The 21,564-nt window shown below is 38.4% G+C and overlaps 1 protein-coding gene across 2 annotated transcripts in view; it reads left to right on the top strand.

Moving 5' to 3' along the window:
- NRG3 (neuregulin 3) overlaps positions 1–20,392 on the top strand; it is a 285,382-nt gene extending 264,990 nt beyond the window's left edge. For both annotated transcript variants that reach the window (XM_019618006.1, XM_019618004.2), the window contains exons 7-9: positions 26–153; positions 8,005–8,175; positions 13,367–20,392. In XM_019618006.1, coding sequence (XP_019473551.1) covers positions 26–153; positions 8,005–8,175; positions 13,367–13,874 — 807 coding nt within the window. In that variant the 3' untranslated portion in view covers positions 13,875–20,392. The remainder of the gene's footprint in view (positions 1–25; positions 154–8,004; positions 8,176–13,366) is intronic.
- Positions 20,393–21,564: the final 1,172 nt, after the last annotated feature.

Raw genomic sequence — 21,564 nt, 5'->3', positions numbered from 1 at the left:
AATTAATTTATTCTCTGTGCTACAGTACTCCAAAACAGATAGGCATCCTGGGCCTGCTCTGGACAAAGTCATGGAGTCCAGCTTTTCAGGTCCTCAGTCTTTCCCAGAGGCTTTGTCTCCTGACAGAGGAACTCAGCCCATCAAGCAGCACAGGTGAGCAAACAGCCATCAGGGGGAAGGGGTGGTGGAAACTGAGGGATGTTGCTAGGGGGGTGACACATGGGTAGGAGGATTGGGCAAGAATGCTGGGAGATATGGAGGACCATAGTGTGCTAGCAGAGGATTGCATGAGGTGATAACTTAACTTCTGTGGTGTTTTGTGTAAAGCCAAGAGGACATTTGTTGGAGTCATGTTCCTTCTCTTTCGTTTGGAAGATTGGCTAAACCAACAATAGTGTGCCATATAAACCAGGAAGGGATATTTGAATCCTACTTACATTAATCTTACTTAAACCTTTAATTTGGAATGAAAAAGTAATGCCAACTATTACATCAGATGCTTTTCTTTGGGTTTATTCCTTATTCTATGCAGATTTTCAATACGTGCATAATAGTTTTACTAAGTGTAGATGAACTATGTTGCCCAGAATGATTCCTGCTTGAAGTTCTGTGGATATTTTAATCCCAATTTAATCAAAAGGTGAAGCTTAGAAAAAATATGGTGATATTCACTTGCCCTTTATGGCATAATTGCAACAGCCCAATTTGAAATTGTTTAGGTGCTGAATTATTACGTTATTAAGCTTTAAAGTGTGGAAATAAGGACTGAATATTTCTTGCTTACAAGGAGTTCTTGAAACAAGAACTGAATGACACTAAACTCCCTGTCTTCCATACGGAAATGACAGAATAAGCCACATTGAAGTTCTAGTAAATTAATGCAGAATTCCACAGCACTCACTTGAACACATTCATGCACCAAAACCTCTCTTTAGAAAGGGGAAAAAAAACTAGATTATTTCAGGTGTCAAGTGTTGGGCTGCATTAAGAGTCTACCTCAGAACTGTTTTAAGACAGCTTGATTTATAACAAATTCTTTTTCATAGTTTTATAACTTAAGATTTATTATACAAGGGCCTCGCTTTATGAAAAATGCATCAGACTTTAACATGCCAATTACTTATAAGACTGTATTTGATTTATGCATCGTGACAGCTTCGTAAGTCACTCAGTTTCTGTACTTTCTAAATGCTGTGCAGTATGAAGTTTTTTTGTCCATTTCATTTGGTGTCTTTTTGTAATGTCCATCTAATTAATCACAGTCTAGGTACAATTAGCCCTCGTTTCTGTACGTCAAATATAGATTAGAAAAATGAAGCTTACTTTTTTTTAAACTAAGGATGCATTTTGCTCTAAGCATGCCCTCATTTCATTACATTGAGATGCAGTGACGCAGGTCTAAAGTGGTCCTAGCTGAAGTTCTCGTCTCCCTAAAATGAACAGTTAGGCAAAAATAGAGTGGTGCCTTGTCTTCAAAACACGACATGGACCTGGAAATATTAGAGCAGCTCTGCAGGATCCCATTTTATGCAATTGTTAAACTGTCTATTCTTTTTCTGTTCTAGACATGCTTTCTCTATTTGCATTTTCAAGGGCATTAGTGGCTGGCGATTATTTCATAAAATCAGTAGCTCTCTGCTCAACAGTTTCTAAAAAAAAAAAAGAAAATTTGTCCTGGCGTTTGGACTATCAGAGCAGGAAATCATTCTGGCTTGCTGAAATTTGGCTGACAGAGAAGAGATCGCCTGGTTATTTCACTAAGATTACTGGATAATAAGTTTTCTCACTCTGCCAACCTCAGCTGAATGCAATTGATATAAAGATGACAGATTTTAATCACCACTGAGTCTTACTCCTGAAATATTTCCTCTTTATTACTTGCCATTATTATTATAGAAGTATTTAATATTTTTTGTTCCCATATGTAGAATAATCCTTAGTTATAACTGGAAAGTAACAAGATGTTTAGTGAGTACACTTATTGTAAAGTTTTAATGCTCAAAAATTCATCTCGGATTATCTGTTGTTTAAGAAAGAAAGCCCTTACTGTCTTTGTACACATAGTAACAAATTATGATTTTGTTAGCTATTGGACTGATCCCTTTGCATTGGAGTTTTCTTGGTAGTTAGACATGCTGACTTTCTGTCTTTGATTCATTCATCTTTTATTTCAGTGGGATTCATTTCAGAGAATGCTGTGATGATAGCCAAATGCAGAGGCTGGAAGCACGAACCAATTGTATTGCTTTGCAAAAGTGCCAAAATAGGATAAAATTACTCTAAACTTTAAAATAATTTGCAGTTGCATTTTTAAACTCTATTAAAAAGAAATAGGTAAAAACAATTTTTTTGACTTAGCATTTTGACCCTTATGCTCTTGGTATAATTGATTCAGTTTAAATTAAATGAAAGAGTAAATCTAAGTTGTTCTGCAAAGAAAATTAATGAATTTTAGAAATCAGATACTGATAAAGTAACACAACTAAGAGGAAGCCCTGGAAAAAGGAGAAAGTATAAAGAATCTGGTATTTTCCCAAGGAAAGAACATAGTCTTCTGGAGAAGTTTACTTGAAAGAAATGGCTTAAAGGGATGAATTGGAGGAAGAGAAACAAACTGAATCACAGGGAACAAGAAGTCATTCTTGAAGTGAACGTTTTCAGAAAGCATTGAGAGTTAAGGATTACCGGTGATAGCAAAATCAAGTGTTCTTGCAGGGTAATAAGAATACTGTACCCGAAGAAGCAAAGCTGATGGAGGGACAGAGAGAATATATGAAGCAAGTAGGGAAATCCTGGATGAATGTATTTTATTTTTCATTAAGGATGATTGTTTGGAGATGAAGGCAGAACAGGAATGGAACAGAATGTATGAAAATGAACATTACAACAGTCAAAATAGAAGTGAAATGCAGAAATCAATGTTCTTGAGTGGAAAAATACTAAAGAAACTACTTCAAAGATAGGGTAAGCATAGATACTGCTCTAGATGTGAGGTAAAGAATTAATCGGGTAACCTTGAGGAGTAGAGTGACGTGATTCAGCAGTACTAAACACAAGCCCAGTCATTTGAGAACTAATAACAAAAGCTTCTCCCACGAGCTGAAAAACAAATGAGGAACAAAAGGTTCAGCGCGTACCACTCGGTGAAAGGGTAACCAAGTTGCAAAGTGATGCAAACATGCAAAAGAAAAGTACGATGACAGGAAGCGTTAGTGAAGACATTGCCATCAGAAAGTCAGGAATTTTAAAATGGCTTCATGAGGTATTGTTTCATTGCATGTGAATGTAGCATGAGGAATCACCAGTATTTTCTTGCGTGGAAAAAATGGCCTCCTGCTTAATATGGGCTCAAATTGCATTGATGCGCTAATACAGTAATACAGTAAGGGATGAATCATCTGTGTTCCATGGAAAGGATTAGTTTGTCTCATTTAGTGTAGTAAATGAAGACTGACAACTGCTTATAAACACATCAGAGAAAAGATAAGGAGAATTAAGACCTGCTAGAAATGAACAAATACGATGGTACAGTGGTGATACAAATAGATGTCTACTCATCATAACGAATTTAAACTCTGAGTTATCAACGTAGAACAACTTTCTGGAGTAGTCATTTTAGGACAGAGGCTGATCCGTGCTGTACAGGAAGCATAGAATGAGGTCATGGTGGCTGGCTGAACTCAGTGCCACCTACACACCTTTGATATCTCGGTTCCTTTTTCCTGTTGCATGTACCTAACAGGTGGACCAGGGATAGTGACCCCAGGCTACACATAGTAATTGTGCAGAATTACAAAGCTCCAGCAAGTGCTATTCCTGAGTACACGAATAACAGCGTTTCTACTAAGAACTCAGGAATAGTTATGCTTGCACATGGGGACTAGCAGCTGGAGAGCTGCTCCTTCATGTGAAAAGAAAAAAAGAAGCCTGCAAGAAGGTCTCACTCCATCACCTGAACTGAGGATCTGACCAGCTCCAACCATTTATAAACACAAGCTGGAAAACACAGGTCGTTGTGACCTTGCGGGTTGGTTGTTCTCCTATTTAATCTTTGGTGTTTTGTTACACTGTTGGTTTTTGCAAAGGCAGGAGAAAAAAGTGATTCTTAAATGCCTGGAATGTAGGACGCTACGGGAATTTAAATCAAATAAATAAAACGCTATTAAAATTCTCAGCTTATGCCACCATTTTTTAGCTAATACACTCCTTGCAGTCTTTAATCACACGCAGCTTTGCTGAAGTCCCAAAGATGACGTTAGCTCTCTCCTTTGAGGGACCCTCTATAACAAGGATGCCAATAGAGGCTTGTGCTTTTTGTGTAATCTCGTTCTTATTAACAACCTGACAAAAGGACTTTGTGATACAGTACTATGCCTTCCTATGGCATTTATTGAGAGACGCTTATGTTCTCAAGCTTAACAGATCCTTTTTATTACAACTGAAAATTGGTTGAAAGTCTGAATAGTTCATCTGAACACATGTTAGCAGAAGATTGTACCATTGCCTAAAAATGTGGCTCCCAGGGAGCTTCAGAAGATGCTGTTTATCTGGCAGCTATCTCTGTCTTTGGGGTATATATTTATTATTCCTGTATAGCAAGGACAAGCAGTATGGCTTCCAGCTTTAGCTAGCAGTTTGCATCTTGTTATCCGTAGGTAATATTATAGGTAATGTAATATGCCACTCTGTATAGATTTTGTAGGTACAGAGCCAGAGTATTTGCAACAATTTTTAGAATTTCCTTTTCTTCCTCCATATATTTTGCTCTTCATGAATTACAGTCATGTATCCCAGTTTGAGATTTTTTTTTAAACAAAACTGTTGGAACAGCAAGTGTGTGGATGAAGGCAGCTTAATAATACTAGAGATGAGCTTGCATTTAGTACAAGATATACAAAACTGAAGCTGGTGTAAAAAAATAATAATAATAATAATAATAATTAAAAAAGAAAAAAAAGAACATTTGATGTTTTATCATCTTTCTCTTGAATATCTAATTCAGAGCATGACAGCAGGGGGCATCTTAAAAACACAGAGAAATGTGAAGGCACAGATGGAAGGAATGTAAGAGGTACAAAAGAAGAGGATGATGGAAATGGAAGTGATGTGATAGTACTATCACCAGAAGGGAAGTGAGACTGAAGAGGCAAGGAAAAAAAAAGGGGAAGAGTAAATAAAGTGATGATGCACACAACTGTGCTTATAGTTCCATTGTTCTCATTAAACAAGAAGGAATTCACATCTGAAGTTTTAACATTTTAATCATATTCCTCTTGATAGTCCTTTTCATGTTTCCATTAACAAAGGTACTTTTGAATGTGTTCATTATGAGATGTACGATCAATTTTGTTTAGTAATTAACTGAAAAAATAGTGCAGGATGATTTCCAGAGTTACTGTAAATTCACTGCAAGTCATCTCCTCTCCAGGAACAGTTAACCTCACTGGAGAGCTGGATACGTGCCTTGAGAAGGGAATATTCCACCTCCTGAGAGTCTTTGCTTTTACTCAGTTACTCAACCCAAAGAAAATTTTCACACAAAGCATTTTACAAGGATGAGTCCCAAGTTCTTCATTAACCTTAGAGATTCTTGAGCTATTTATTTCAAACCATTAATTCATCAGAACTACACTTCTCCCTAGTTTATGAATTACCTGTGTGACACTTCAAACCTGTTCTGGTTTTTGTTATTCTTGAGTAATCAAGTGATAGATTTTGGAGACATTGTTTACTCTAGCTTTCCTTATTGTTCTGCTTTATTGAACAGCTTAGTTACATGGATTATCTCTTTTACTCAGTTAGACTGGGGAACAGAACAAGAAAGAAACTATAATGGTGACTAAAGAAGGGGAAATTACCTGGAGAAATTGGAAAGGCACTGTTGTCTGCAGAGAGGGAAGCACATCATGCGAGCTATAGAGCAGAGGCCTGTGAGGGATGCAGCTGCAAGCTAACAAAGCCCAGCTCCCTCAGTCTTTCTTTGTAGGAGGGGTGCTCCAGCCCCCTGAGCATCCTTGTTGCCCTCCTCTGTACCTGCTCCAACAGCTCTGCATCTTTCCTGTGCGGGGGACCCCTGACCTGGACGCAGTACTCCAGATGGGGCCTCACAAGGGCAGAGAAGAGGGGAACAATCACCTCCCTCTCACTGCTGGCTACATCTCTGTTGATACAACCCAGAAATACTGTTGGCCTTTTGGGCTACAAGCAAAGCAACTGCTACTAAACATTGCCTTTCTATTTTCAAATATCTGCAGTAAATGCGAAGTTTGTTAAGTTAATCAGTTTGTTGACTTCCTTAGTACATTGATGAATGTACTGCAATCAGTAATAACAAAAAGCCAAAAATTTCATTATCCTTTGTGAATTATTCATTCAGCTGCACCTCTTAAGATTCCCTGATTTAATAATCCAAGTTTCCTGAGCAGAAATTACCAATTGCTTTGTGATATGGTAACAGTATTTTAAAGAACACGAGCTATATCTCACAACTTGAATTCGGTCCTCCAGAATGAAAGGCCAGAACTTCAGTCTAACTTGTTTTCGTTCCCAGAGGTTTTGTTTGTTTGTTTGTTTGTTGTTTTTTTTGTTTGTTTGTTTTTGCAGTCTTAATAGCTGAGGAAAATCTATTTAAGGGAGCATCAAAAATCTTTATGGGAGTGCTATTGCTATGAGTTATCTGTCTTTTCAATTAAAAAGCACCAGGCATGCGCAAGTGTGGAAGAGAACAGTACAGAAACCAAAAAGGAACGTGAGCAATAGAGTAGAGATTGTTGGATTTCTTTCTACTATTTTGAGTTCGGAGAGAAAGGATAGGTTTTAACAAAATGTGTTCTCCAGGAGAATTTGTCTAAGATATTTGATCCAAGCAAGAATTTCTTTGGGAGTAGGTGTGGCCCCAACTGTAAGTAAAGTTTGCATTAAGTATAAAATGAGGATTGCTGTTAACTCATGTTATGAAAAATGAAGTAAGTTTAGGTTAAGTCATTTGCATAGCTGAATTATATCGGAAGTTCTAATTATTCACCTAACTAACAATAATAATTCTTACAATGCATTCACAAAACCTATACTAAAACTTCATTAAGGATGTGACATAATATTAAATAATACATATGCATTTCTGAGCCCCAGGAGATGTTAAGAGAAATAAGGAGTAGCTGGAAAATGAATAGCCAGTCATGCCATGCAGTATAAATGGGTTATATTTTGACATAATTTTGCGTTCCCTTATTTTTGTGTTAGCAAAACCTGGATTTGTGGTTCATAGAAGAAATACTGTGTGAATTCTAAATACCTTTTAATTCCTGCACTAAATAAAAAGAAAGCTGTTTTTACAAAACACTACAAAAACATTGTTTACAAAAGTATTTTTCTATCATACCATAAAAAGAAAGAATTCTATTTATCACATATGTAAAACAAGAAAACAATCAATGTATATAAAAAAAAATAAAAGCAATATAAAAGGAAGTCCTGTCAGAAATGGAAGAGACTTGTGTCATAGGTGGTTTCTTCAACCTAGAGTTCATAAGCTTCATTAATATATTTTTTTTCCTATTTAATTTTGCATTGCCAACGAGGAGGACTCCTGGGCTGATACACAATATAATGGGCTTTTAAACTTAAGATCTGATTTTGATCTCAATCTGATGGACTTTTGCTGTTTATTTCCACTATTGGAGGCTCCATCTCCTCATAGGATTATGGTACACAGCAAGGAATAAAAGAAGCATCCTTCATCAAGGATAAGAAAACATTTAAGACGCCAGTCAATTATTTTCATTCTTAGAAGGGATGTGATCTGTTAGATATGGCATAAACAGCAGCTAGCTGTGGATTATAGCAGTATATATCCTTAGAGAGTTTCTGCTGACATGGTAGACTGCCACAGCAAAGTTTATAGAAACAGTAATCCATGCATTATTAATTTTGAATCTTCACTTTGCAGAAGTTTACCCTTTTGCTGTGATAACAGTTACTGTACCCTTGATTTGTTGTTTCTAGAAGTCTCTCTTCATGCTGCAGTCCAGGACAGAAAAGTGGGATGCTACACAGAAATGCCTTTCGGAGGACTCCTCCCTTACCTCGGGGTAGGTTCAATGGGATTACAGGACCAGCGTATCAACAGCTAGAAGAGTCCAGGATCACAGAGCAGGACACAATACCTTGTCATGGGTAAGTAATGAAATATCCACAATAGGCCAGCACTGCTTGGAGGAGTAATTCTAGGTGATGTTTGCACAGCACTTCTTTCTTCCATCAGCACTGGACAAATAAGAGGAAATAATTCAGAAGTCCAGCTTTCATGTTTTTTAATGCAATCTTTGTAGATTGCATGTTTGCTGTAGATGGAAAACTGTAACCCGGTTCATGTGAGTTTGTCTTTGAACACATATAAAGAACCTGATGTTTTTCATCTTCTAATTCACCTCCAGCTGTACATAAGGTCTGAATTTCAGAAGAGCTCCCAAGCACCTACAGCAGCCTTTGAAGTCTTTTGCAATTGCCAAGTTGTTTTGCATAATATTTACATATCCCTATAGATTTCCAGAGGCTTCCCAGAATCGCTGCAAACACACTACGTGTAACACCAGGAGGAATACCTGTAGGGTTGCTCTGGTCTCATTTAAAGATGCCTGAGTCCCAGCTTAGCTCAGACTGAAGCAGGCATGCATCAGTCCACAGCCAGGCATCCCAGGAGGGAATGTGACTTTGCTCACTAGTCTCTTGTAGCTGAATCTGCCTAATGAAGCTGGCTACAGTACTTAGGGGAGGCAGACTGAGAGTGGGGTTTGCCTAGGACAGGAGAGAACAAAGCAGAAAGAGAGTCAGCTTTCTGTAGGCCTCTGTTCAAAAGTTCAGGTTTGTCTCATGCTTCTTTTGTTGATGCAGTTTGCTTTTTCTAGCGAAGAACCCGTTTGTTATTTCTTACAGTCCAGGATACTGTTGTTCTTTCCTATGATAATATAGACCTTAAGAAAGTTGTGACAAAATGGCAGTTTTGTATCAGGCAGGATGCTGCTTCCCTGCCATGTGGCAGTGCCTTGAACCACAGGTGTGGAAGAAAGCTGCAGCCTCTCTATCTTGAGGAGTAGAAAACAGAGCAAGGCTGTGTGGCTAGTTGTATTTGCTCTCCTCTAGGAAATCAGTATGTGGTATTACAAGTATCGTCTTGTATTGGTCTGTATCTGGCCTGTTGACATTCTGCAAAAGGTTGATTTTTTTTCACCGTGTTGCGACCTCTTCTGGCCTCAGTCCCTAAAGCACCTCGTCCTTACTTTCTGTACCATGTCTGTACCACTCGACTTGCTTCGTTCTGCCTCTGTCAGTGGGACATGTCCTCAGAAAGAGGCCTGCAAACACACTGGCAAGTGCTGTTGTGTTGTAGTACCAGCAGCAGTGTGATATCAACATCCTTAAGCCAGTCCCCATGAGAACGAATTACAACCGTGTGAACATGAGGCATGAAAATTATAGCAACTCTTTGATCTTGTTTTATTGAAGTGTTTTGATGATGGATAGTATATTTTTATGAAAATGTAGTCTTTAAAGAACGTAACAAAGCTTTTTGCAAGGGATGCAGTAATGAAGTACTGTAACTAAACTAAAATATAACAACTATAGCAACTAAAATTTAAGTGGACATCTGATTTCCGAACCAAAATACAAAGATAGTGCATCCTAGTGAATCCTAGTTCAAGTGGAAGTCTTCTAACCAGGAACCCTTTTTCCCCAAATCTTTCTATTACCATCTGTTTGAGATTTTTGGTGCTCTCAGTAGATATCAGCCCAACTGGAAGGTACTGAGAGAAGTTGGGGTTCTTTTGCTGCTTCAGGAAAACACCAGCTCTCAATATTTGCAATTCAGGCATTCATAGACTTCGAGTCAAATATGATTGTTTCATCAGTCCGCTACCCAGAGTAGCAGAAAAACTTTCCTGAAATGAAGGGCTTGAAGTAAACAAATATCTCCATGACAGTCACATCTCAGAGTCCAACAGAGCATTTTGGGGTGTCACGGGCATGCGTGCAATGAGACAGACAGTACTTCGGTCCCATGCTGTCAGTGACAGCTATTTGCATTGCTTGGTATCAGCTGCTGGAGGCAGTACCTTATACCTGCAAATGCGTATTTATACAGATACAAACGTATTTGCAGACGCCCAGCGTGTCAGGTATTTAGGTAGACACATAGGTAGGTATGCATGCTTCCAAGGCTGAGCTGAAGCCTGCTAATGTCACTGTTGAGACTCTCATTCATCTTAATGGACTTGGCCATCAAGCTCCTACAGTGAACATCTCCAGCAATGGGGCTCATAGAAAAGCTCTTTGCGCTACACTGAATGAAACCCATTATATATTTTAAGTCCTTAGTCCTGCCTGTCTTGCTTTAAATCTGTTTTAAGGGACAGCGTAATTATGCTTCATTCAGTTTCATTCATTGACACACTCTTGAGAACTGTGTAACAGGTGGTTGCTGTTGCAGATTTATGAATGTTTGAGGGCTTTTTTGCTTGATTTCAGTAGAAGAGTGGGCAGAGCTGCACTTTTGAAGTACATGCACAATTGAATTTATTCAGACAAAATAATTTTTTCAGATGAAAATAATACAAATACCTTTCTTAAGGGATATTTTAGTTCTGGGAAACAATTACAGGAAACAATTATTATTATTCTGCACTTAGAGGTGCTTATTGACTGAAATCTCATTCTGTTGTAACCAGCAACAGTTTGGCATCAAAAGTAGAAGCAGGGATCTGTTTGTAGTGAACTAAAAGCCGGCTCTCACATGGCTCAGAAGTCATATCCCTGCTAGTTCAGTACATTGCCTGTTACACACAGTACATGTGCTTTAATTCAACCTGTCTTTTTTTGAAAGCTGTGTAAGCACAGGGCAGAAACATGTACTTCTGGCATAATATCGTTGTGTTTATCTGCACTTCAAAAAAACAAAAAAAAACAACAATAAAAACCAGCTAGGAAATATGCCAGGCATTGAGTTACATGTTATTGTTACTGCCAATTAGTTTTTAAAATACCAAGAATATTGAATCCTTTTTATGGAATTGGCAAATGTTACTGTTATCTCACTAAACTCATTGGATAATTCCATCTTTTCTTGGTTTCGCTCATATATCATCCATATAATACATCCATTGCATGTGAAATTCATTAAAAACATTCACTCCCTTTGTTTTCAGGGTGCAACCCAGAATATATTTAGGGCCTGAATTACCAAAAAGGGGAATAATGCAGCTGATGAGATCCCTCCAGCTATAGTCGTTTGAACAATTATATATTAAGCAAATGCAAAGGAAACAAGAATGGGCACAACAGGTCTGCACTCTTTTGTTTTCCTTTATTATTAATTTCTTTTTTCAGTTGTCCTCCCTCTGGAATAATTTTGCTAATCAGTTTTTCATTCATACGGATTCTCAAAAACTGTTCAAAAAAGGCCCTCAGTAGATGGCCATAAGTGTGTCTAAGCACAGAACAGAAGTAATTAACCAAAAGCCGACCCTTCCTGTTTCAGAGTGAAGCGTAAATGCAGCTGTATAGCTTGTGCAAGAAATGCTGTTTCATATTCCTAAAAGCCACTTGCTTTATTGTTCCCCTGGGTCCCACTTCCCAAAGCAGTATCTTATTCCATCAGATAGCTGCAAAGCTCACAGTGCCTGCTCCTTATTGCAGAGCTCCCAGCTGTGCTTTGTGGTCTTCTGGAGATGCTGCTGCAGAGTTTCAGTGTAGCAACACACAGTGCTGCATGCGTGCGTGTGTCCAGGTTCATATCTAGCAGTTATGCAAACACAGCCACCATAGATGAGCTAACTACGAGTCAGCAGTGCTCTCCTGGAAATGAGCCTAGAGATATTTCCTCCTCTTTTGTCTGTCTGACAGCTCACCAGTGGATGGGGCCAAATGAAATCTGTCCACTTAATTAGCTTTGTATGCTTTTATCAGGCTATGGCTGTTTTGAACACTTTAATTGCTGTTCCCAAGTTCTCCTTCTGTTAATGTCAGAAGAAGCAAGGCACATGTAAATAGAGTACCCCGGAGGAAGTCCAGTAGGTTTAAGCAGCTTTCAGAAAATATCCTTCCTGTCTGAGCTCAAACATTTGCTCTGTACCAGACGTAGATATCGCTTTTCATGATCAACAGTAAAACATGTTAGGTTTCTCATTGGCTTGCCCCATCAAATAGCCATAAGAACACAAAGCTGATGATGCATAAAATACTGATGAAGCATGGAGGTGATGCCTATGGTTCTTGTTAGTCACAAGTAATAGAAATACTGCATTTTTAGTAATACTTCTGGAATGGGAAACATCTTCTTGAGCATTGTTTCCTTTATACTTAGTTTATTTTCCATTTCTGGTTTTCAAATATATCAGTGAAAACATTTTCTGATAAGAGCAATGAATTTGGCTTTGAATCAAAATGGAAATGTTGATAAAAAATTCACTGAAGTTGTCTCACAATAAATGAAATCATGCTATAATATACGTAACTGGAGGATAAAGGATTTTTCTTGTAGAATAGGTGAATAACATTTTCATGAGCACAAGGCATTATTTCCAGATGAGGTCTAAGAAACCAAACCATGTCAGCATTGGATGATTACAAAAAACGACATGTTTGTCAGAGTTACAGTGCACGTAGACACTCTGCATATTTGAAAGGGGGCACAGATGATTGTTTCCATGCAATTAAAGACCATAATTTTGTTTCAATTTCTCTTCTTCTTCAGTGTTTTCCTGGAATAACGATTTGATATTGAGAGTTCTGATGTTCAAGAAAGCATCAATCCATTTCTCCGGTTAGAAATGAAAGAATCAGATTTTGAATTTGATTTATAGGAAGGGAAAAAAAAAAAAATCAGATTTGAAGAATCTTTGGAGTTGGAAGGAGACCCTTAAGGGCTGTCAAGTCCAACTCCCCTGGAGTGAGCACGGACACCTACAGCTCCATCAGCTTGCTCAGAGCCTGATCCAGCCTGACCTTGAATGTCTCCAGGGCTTCTACCACCTCTCTGGGCAACCCATGCTAGTGCTTCACCACCCATACTGTAAAAACCTTCCTTATATCCAGTACAGTGTAACTCCTGAAAGCGTGTAAAAAGTTATTGTTATTTTTCTCATGTACTGGTGGGGAAAATGGGACAGAGGGAAAAGCAGTGGCAATAAAACCCAGATCTCCAGAGCCTGCTGTTTTCCCCAGGGCCACACTAGCACTAAGTGCTCCGAGTGTGACTCGAAACAGCCACGTATCCTTGCAGCACAGCTCTCTGACTCTCATACAGCATTCCTTCTGCTGGTCACATCTGGCTGCTCAGTGTGCAACAAAAATTCTTTCTTATTCCTTTCAGGTATTCATCTAGTGGTTTAAAAACTTCTCAGAATACTTCAATAAATATGCAACTGCCTTCAAGAGAGACAACCCCTTATTTTAATAACGTGGATCAGAAGGACTTGGTCGGATACTCATCTTCAAGGGCCAACTCAGTTCCCATCATCCCATCTGTGGGCTTGGACGAAGCCTGCATGCAAATGCAAAATGTTTCTGAAGTAACAGGCATCAAATGGTGCAAAAACTCCTATTCAGCTGAACTTGTCAATGTGAGTTCCCCTGTCAGTAATTGTCTTATAGCAGAACAACACGAAGTGAAAATATTGCTAGAAACTGTGCAGGAGCAGATTCGGATTCTGACCGATGCGAGGAGGTCGGAGGACTTCGAACTGACGAGCGTAGACGCGGAGAGCAGCGCGAGCGAGAACACCGCGTTCCTGCCTATGAGCCCCGTGGCCAAGGCAGATCGAGAGGCACAATTTGTCTTAAAAAGTGAAACACAAAGAGACTCAGCGTTGACCAAGTGACTTTGTGTGGGGGTCGCAGGAGGGGGAATAACAGATCTGTGCATTCGATGCTTTGCTAAACAGGAAAGGAGGAAATTAAATACAAATTATTTATATGCATTAATTTAAGAGCATCTACTTAGAAAAAACCAAATAGTCAATCGCCCTCATATCATAGTGTTTTTTAACAAAATATTTTTTTAAAGGAAAGAAATGTTCCGGGAGGGATAAGGCGTACATCAGGTGCTTTCTAGGCAGGATTATACGTACAGTTTCAGTTCTAGAGTATTTTAACACTGTCCTGTTTGGCTGTAAGAAGGCTTAGGCTATGCATCCTATTTTCAATAAAGGCCAAGACCGTTCTAAGAACCATTCTTGGTTTCAGGGCAGCACTGCAGTGAATGCTGGCCAGGGGTGCAAGTTCGAAAACCCTAGCACAGACCCAGTCCCCCCTGCTCTCAGTTCTAGGTTCATCCTGAGGGAGGAGACACACAAACATCTCATTCTTGGCACTAACTGTGGAATGACCGTAAATCCTTAATTGAGCCAGATGCTTGACTCTCTACCTTACTTGAGTGTGTCAGTCAGCTTGAGAAGTTCAGTGGAAACTTTTAGCTTTGGGTCAGGCCAAGCCTGGAGAGGGATTGAGGCCTGTGGAGGTGCAGTGGCCCTGTGGCTGCTCCATCTTCTAAGCTTTGTCCATCAGAGCTTCTTGGTTGGGGGAAGAAGAAGAACAACGGAAACTCAAAGTGCAGAAGCACGCGCTATGGCAGGTTTGGGTTGGTTTAGTTTTTAAGAGTGGGAATGTAAACTCTGCTGTTCTTTACCGATCCCTAAACATTTCTAAACTGATAAACTTTGAAGGCATTTGTACGCTCTCAAGGAGCACTTCTGAGTATATGTGTATTTTTTTTAAAACTTATTTTTATTATGGGTTATTCAGAAATAAGTCTGGGAGATCCAACACAATCTGAGGCCAGCCGGTAGGTGTCCATACTGCCCTAATTTGATCCCGCTCTCAGTTCTCTAGTCACTTTAACGAATTATGGCTTTGGCTTGTGAACTTTAAAACTCCAACCCTGCAGGTAGCTCAGTATGGGCATACTCAGGAGCATGCATGCAGTTGATTCTGATGGGGCTATACGTGAGCAGGTGGTTCCAGCAAATCAATCCCTGCTGCCTTAGAGAAGGCCTTAGAGAAGAAATGTCGGTTCCTGATTACAGTATCCCAATCATATTATAAGCTTTTTTTTTTTTGCATTTGCTTTCTTTTGAGTCTCTCTTCCTCCCAATAAATTGTAACATAATATGCCAATAATGCAATGATTTGGGTTCAGTGGCTCACGTGTTACTGTTTTCATTGTTATTAAAATATCTGCTTATCTGTGGGGAAAAAGAATATAAACTATGATAAATAATTACTAAATAGCCTTCCCTGATAATGTCAGAAGATTGATTTAAAAAATTAACCGTATATACAGAATGTATTAAAATATTATTTGCAGCAAATTAATTGTTAAATTTATTAGATGTGCCCCAGACTTTCCAGTTCACAAGTCTCAAGACTTCCAAAAATAGCACAATCGGTCACACAGTGCTGTTGTATGTTTAGTCAGAATAAAGCAATATTTTAACCTCTGTCAAGTAAATTTGAAAAAGAAAATGCTGAAAATGTATGCCATTTATTTTGTGCCTAGCTGAGGCATTAAAAAAAATCCTCTTCACAAATCTTTATTCATCAAGTCTTACTTTGGTTTTCTTGTCTTTTTTCTTTTAACTTTTTGCGTTGTTTTTTTTTATTATTATTTTTGTTTTGTGTGTGTGTGTTTGTGTGTTGTTTAGTTTTGGCTTCTTTTTTTTTTTTTAAGATGATGAAATTGTCTCGTTTACAGAACTTTCTATGGCTGTAATCTTTGCTGTGTGTTTTCAATAAAAGTCTGTTTGAGGGCAAATTATGCTTTATGCCCAGGATGGAGCATGCCTCACTCAGACTCCTTTCTAAAAAGCTGTAGAGCTCTTCTCATAGCAGGAGGATAAAGCTGTAGGCTGGGATCCCCACAAGGAGTGGTCCCTCCATGCCTTGTTTCTGCACTGCATAGTGGCTGTGCACAATCTCACTGGGCTGAGCTGCCTGTGCTGGCATGGCACAAAACCCGCACCAGACAAAGATGGGAAGTTGAACTATGTGCTAAGTGGGGCTCAGCTTCACATCTGCTCAGTTGTGTGACTTTTCTGTTAACACCATTTGTATCTTGCCAGCTCAGGACATAAGCCAAGTGAGTGTGCATCTACCCATAAGTGAACACACCTGTAATTTAAAAAATGGCTTCTACATAAAGCTCTGATTCAATAATTTGTGAAGCATGCTCACAATTATTTGTTAATTATTTGTTAATTAATTTCATTGAGAAATGGTATCTCTGCAGTAAAATGCATAATCTTTCATAAACTGCTCTGTCAACACCAAATCTTTTCAATCCAGTTGTAAGGCCTACTTGCCCCCAGTCCTACCAAACTGTGCAAACTCTCTTCTGGCGATGTATTGGAAACACACTGCAGGATTTCTGTTGAAGAAAGAACTATATCATAAGCAATGCCTTTAATGAGACAATGTGTTCACTGAGCACCCCCAAAAGACCCAGAAAAAGGGCAAGAGCAATGTACTTTAATACAATGAAATGTTTGACTGAATGGTTGATGGAGACCTGAAATGGTGAGGATACCTTCAGTTCATGTTAGAGATGCGATCTTGTATTCAGCAAAGGATGTGTGACTGTTATATGTTAACTGTTCTATTCAGTTTTCAGCATGTTTGAATAGAGAGACGTTAATATTAACCATATGACAGACTAGTGTATTATTTGTTAAGAGTTAACACTTCAGATCCTATTGAAACTGCCGTTGTTTACAGAGGAAAAGAAAATGATTTTCAAACATTGAAACAGGTGAACTTAAAGTGATTTGTGTGTTTCTCTAACGCAGTTATTTTCCCCATGGACCCTCCTATTTTACAGTGAATGGGACAACATTTTCTCTGAGGTCTCGCAATTAGGTATGTAGAGGACACAAAATATTCCATAAAGTTGCACTGAGCCAGCTGAAATGGTAGGCCAAATTCTGTTTTGTTTCTGAATCTAATGATCCCATTGAACTCAGTGGATCAGAAGGGATGTGTCAGTGTGAAAACACAGTTTCTTCCTAAAATGGCATCTATTCCTGCCCTTGGAATGAGACCGAAATCTCCTTAAAAGAGGCTCTGAACTCTGTCATTTACCTGTAACATAATTAAAGTTAACATCAGTCTTGTAAAGTTTGAGTGTTGTCTGGTATGAATATTCACATGCAGAGAGCATTAAGCTCAAGTAAACTGAGATAACAGCTAGTTAGATGAAGCTGAACTTTCTCTGAACTTAAAGGAGAAACACTGCATCTCTTCAGCATAATGCTGTGGAGCAGAATTGGGAGTGCAATACATATCTCTTTTGTTTTTGTGGGTTTTTTTCATTTTGCTTCTGAATAGAATTTCAGCCCAAACAACCCCAAAAAGCAGTAGAATGATCCCAATATTTGAAGTAGGAAATGTGAGTGAGTATGGGCACATCTCACGGTGTTAGCCACTAAAAAACTTCAATTCATCCACTATCCAAAGCTGAAAGTTAATTCTTGAAGGATGATGTTTTAATGAACAAACATTCCAGTGAAGAAAGAGCTCTTCAACTTGCTTTTGGCATCTAGTCACCTGCCAGGCTCTCAGTTGATGTTCTCAGTGCAATAATGATATACTAGCAGAGGATCACATCTCAAATCTTTTCTACTCTATATCCAATAGAGTGTCACAAATGTTAGTAGTCTATTGCAAGATGTAAGGGCCACTACTCTGATGTATGGAGCTATCTTTATTCTGCTTATGAAAATTATAGCAGTATGCAAAGCCCTGTCTAGAATACGGTGTGAGGTTCGTAAGATGAGTGCCCGGTGTGCCAGGTCCATCCTTTTACAAGGGCTGAGTATCACTGACTGGGCTCCAGAAGCGGTTAGCTTAGCACCACTTAAAGGTGCTGATTCAAATATTATTCATCAAAATCTTCTGAAGCTTCTTGCTTACGTTTTATAAAAACAGTGAGACTGTGGCAGGTGCTAACACGTACCTGCTCCTGAATCAAAATTCAAACAGATAGTTTACGTAGATTTATCTTGTAGGGAGGGACAGAAGTTGGGATTCCTCTTTCCAATTCATGCCCAGCTACCCTCAGTCTACTTATGGACATTACTTGAACTCTTTTAAGAAATTATATGAATAAATACCAAAGAAGAACTCTGTCAGAGTACTAGCTGCAGCAAATGAAATTAAAGCTTGAAGGAGCAAACCCAGAATAAAATCTTATTTTTATGACATAAATATACATTTCCTTTCAATGAAGTGTAGTTTCCCTGCAAACTTTTTTTCACTTGGGAAAACAATGAGTTTATATGAATGATTTGTTATCTTGGCATCAATTTAAAATCTTCAAGGAGATTGGGAAAAAGTAAATACTATAAAGTATAACATAGTTCTGTATCTTGCTGGAAATATAAGAGGGTGCAGACATTTTTCCTTTTATACTGTATTGTCACTGTAAGTTGACAGTAAGGTTATGATCCCTTTGTTCTGATGTCTATTCACATGAAAACAACCAGGATGCTCCATTTTCAGGTTTTAGCTTTCTTAGCTCTTCCAAATCACAATTATCAAACTGAATTTTTGTATTTTATGTAGCAAAGTTCATATATGAGATAAAAATTACATGGCTATTATAACTTTGTTCTTACTGTGAGGGGGAAACAGCCATCCTCAGTGTATGCTGCACAGCATAAAGATGCTTTCCTCTTAGTGGTAAAACTCATATAAGCTGTTTATCTTTGGAACTGCTAAAAAAAAAATAAAAAAAAACCTACTTCAATTTATTAATTGACCACGTTAGTAGTATTTGAGGAAAGGATAACTACCAGAAATTCCTAAACTTTTAGTAATTTTCTTTTCCATTGAATCCAATGTTTTGATTTATTGTTACCATAGCAGTTTCTTCAGTGACTCCTAAAGAGACCAAATGGTGAGGCTGCACTGATGGGATGCTTATTCTTATTTTCTTGAAAAGATTTAGCTCCATCCTCTTTGAACAGCAGTCCTATAAAAAGGGAGTGGTCTCCGGATATTCCATATAGCTGTTCTTCTGAAATTTTTCCCAAATGACGAACAAACTAAAATCACAACAGCACAATCTACAGATTGGTTGGGATTGGGGTTTTGTTTTGTTTTGATTTGATTTTCTACGAAGGAACTATTATATTTTATAGATATAATGAAGAGCTTTTTATTGATGACTGAAGAATGTAAATTAAGTATAGCATACATGTAAATGGCATGGAAATTCTCCATCTGTAGTATATTTTAGTAAGAAATTCAAAAAGTACCATGTTCTCTAGCACCACCAGGAGCAGACCCACATGCAGCTTATATTTCTTTTTTACTTAACACCGCCCATGTCTGTAACACACCGTTGTGGTGACCAGGTATCTTGTCCTTTTTCCTTGCTCTTGCAATGCAAGTTACACTTCTGTGCTGTCTGGTAGCCTCAGACATCACTGGACTGGCAGTAGTTTATTATTTTTATTCATGTTCAATTTTACTTTACCCTCAGAATCAAGAATATAACTTGTAACCTAACTTTTGGGACAGTAGGGAGATCTGATGAGTAAATTTAAGATCCAAACTTTCAAAATCATATATGCATCCATTTGCCTACTGTGAGTAGTCCTAGAAAGGGAGTGTCCTAGGAAGCAGGATTTGTGCAGGGTGCACTGTGGGGTGCTTCCCTGCCCTTCCACACAGCTATCTGTTCTCAGCAGTTCCAGTCACAGAGCCTGCAATTCTCTTCAGGTTTCCTTGTCCATACATTAAATCCCACTGCTTGTATGCATATGACTCAAGGTACTACTGCTTGTCTAACCTGGATATAAAGGTGGCCAAAAGCAAACAAGAAAAGAACAGAGACAGTTTGGGCAAAGCCAGCATTTTCTTTTTCCCATTGTCTCCTTGATAAGTTAATTTTGAAATACAGAGCATTTTGTTTCAAACCCACTGGTGTTTTCCCATGAATTAACCTCTTGACCACTTGTGTTGCCTATGAAGTGGCATGATGCTGTAATTTGTGGACAGTACTTGTTCTGGGATGAGGAGTAGTGTCAGTCAGAGCAAAGCCTCCGACTCCTGCAAAGAACCAAAGACCAGAAGCCATCTGAAGTGACACTTCAACTATGGCTTTGAGCTGCTCATTCATACTAAAGTAGGCTAAGAAAGCTAAGACCCCTGTCATGCATTACACTAAATAATGTAAATAATACCAGCATTTATAAAGCAATCAGAAGAGTAATGAATAGCACACACTGTTCTAAGTACATCGTGTTTTGAAGGAATATAGAGCATGATTTCTTAGTTGTGAAAATATTTGGAAATGAAGAATACAGATTACAGGACAAGAATACCAACCAAAAAAAAAAAAAAAAAAGTATTAAGAATAGTTAATACCCTACTGCTTCCAAATAGATAGAGAACCTCTCCTTGTGTGGCACAGCTTTTCCGACAGAAGGAGGAACGGATTTTGAGTTGCACCAGGATACAACATCTGAGGAGCTCACCTCACTTTCATTTCTTTCTGAGATCTCTCTCCTGTAAGTGAAATTATAGTCATCATTTTTTTTTTAGTAAGAGATTTCCAAAGTTTGAAATTCTTTCAAGTGTAGAATTTTAGAGTCTTCTGAGGACTTGATTTGAACTGACCTGTTATTCACAATCTAAGCAGAAACTTTTCTACGCATTAGGATAATTTCAATAGTATTAAAGCAGTTTGATTCCAACTAACGTTATTTTTTATACTTCATTCTATATTCTCTTTGATTATTACAAAAGTGAAGTTGTTTCTGAAGTTGTCTTTGAGTTGTCCTCATAGACCAGGTTTTAGTGAAGTAACTGGTTCTGATCCTGTCAACTTCAGTTCTGAGCTTAGCTTGAAATGTTCCTGTTACAGAACAGATCTGGGTTTTGCAGTCCAGCATCATGTATGTGTACCGGCAAAAAATCTGCTTATGCTTTCTGCAGCAATCTTATACATTAGAATTCAAGTGTGGATGGTCTGAGAGGGCTGCCAGGTTGATCTTTCATATTATCCCTTTTGTTTGCCTTTTAAATATAATCTTCGATACTGCTTCTCTGTATTTTGTGTAGAGAAATGAAGGTAAATTCAGCCTGTCTGTATTTTCATCTCAGCTAACTGTAGCAGCTTTTCTTCCAAAGCTGCTCAGGAGACTAATTCTTTAAAATTCTGACTTCAGAGAAAGAATTGATACCCCTACAGGTGAGGATTATTCTGAGCAGGTTTTGTATCTATGTGTGCTTATCTAGCCTTTCTTTCATCCTAATAAACTTACTTTCTGCCAAGTAAAATGCTGAAAACATTTAAAACATTATAAACAGCAAAGCAAAGCTAAGGCAAGAGGTGTGCTCTGCCTTCTCTGCAGAGGGTGTAGGGGCTGAAGTAAGGGCTAACTACCGAAAACCTTCCTGCTAGTATTTTCACACGTGGGTGATGCCAAAATGGCTCAGATATAGCTGCAGATAATACTATGTATGTAAACTTGTTCAATGGTTTGTAGTATCTCAAAATAGATTTTTCCA

The sequence above is a fragment of the Meleagris gallopavo genome, chromosome 8 (genome assembly GCF_000146605.3).
Source record: "Meleagris gallopavo isolate NT-WF06-2002-E0010 breed Aviagen turkey brand Nicholas breeding stock chromosome 8, Turkey_5.1, whole genome shotgun sequence".
NCBI classification, from domain to species: Eukaryota; Metazoa; Chordata; class Aves; order Galliformes; family Phasianidae; genus Meleagris; species Meleagris gallopavo.
This window is presented reverse-complemented; position numbering and strand designations above follow the sequence as displayed.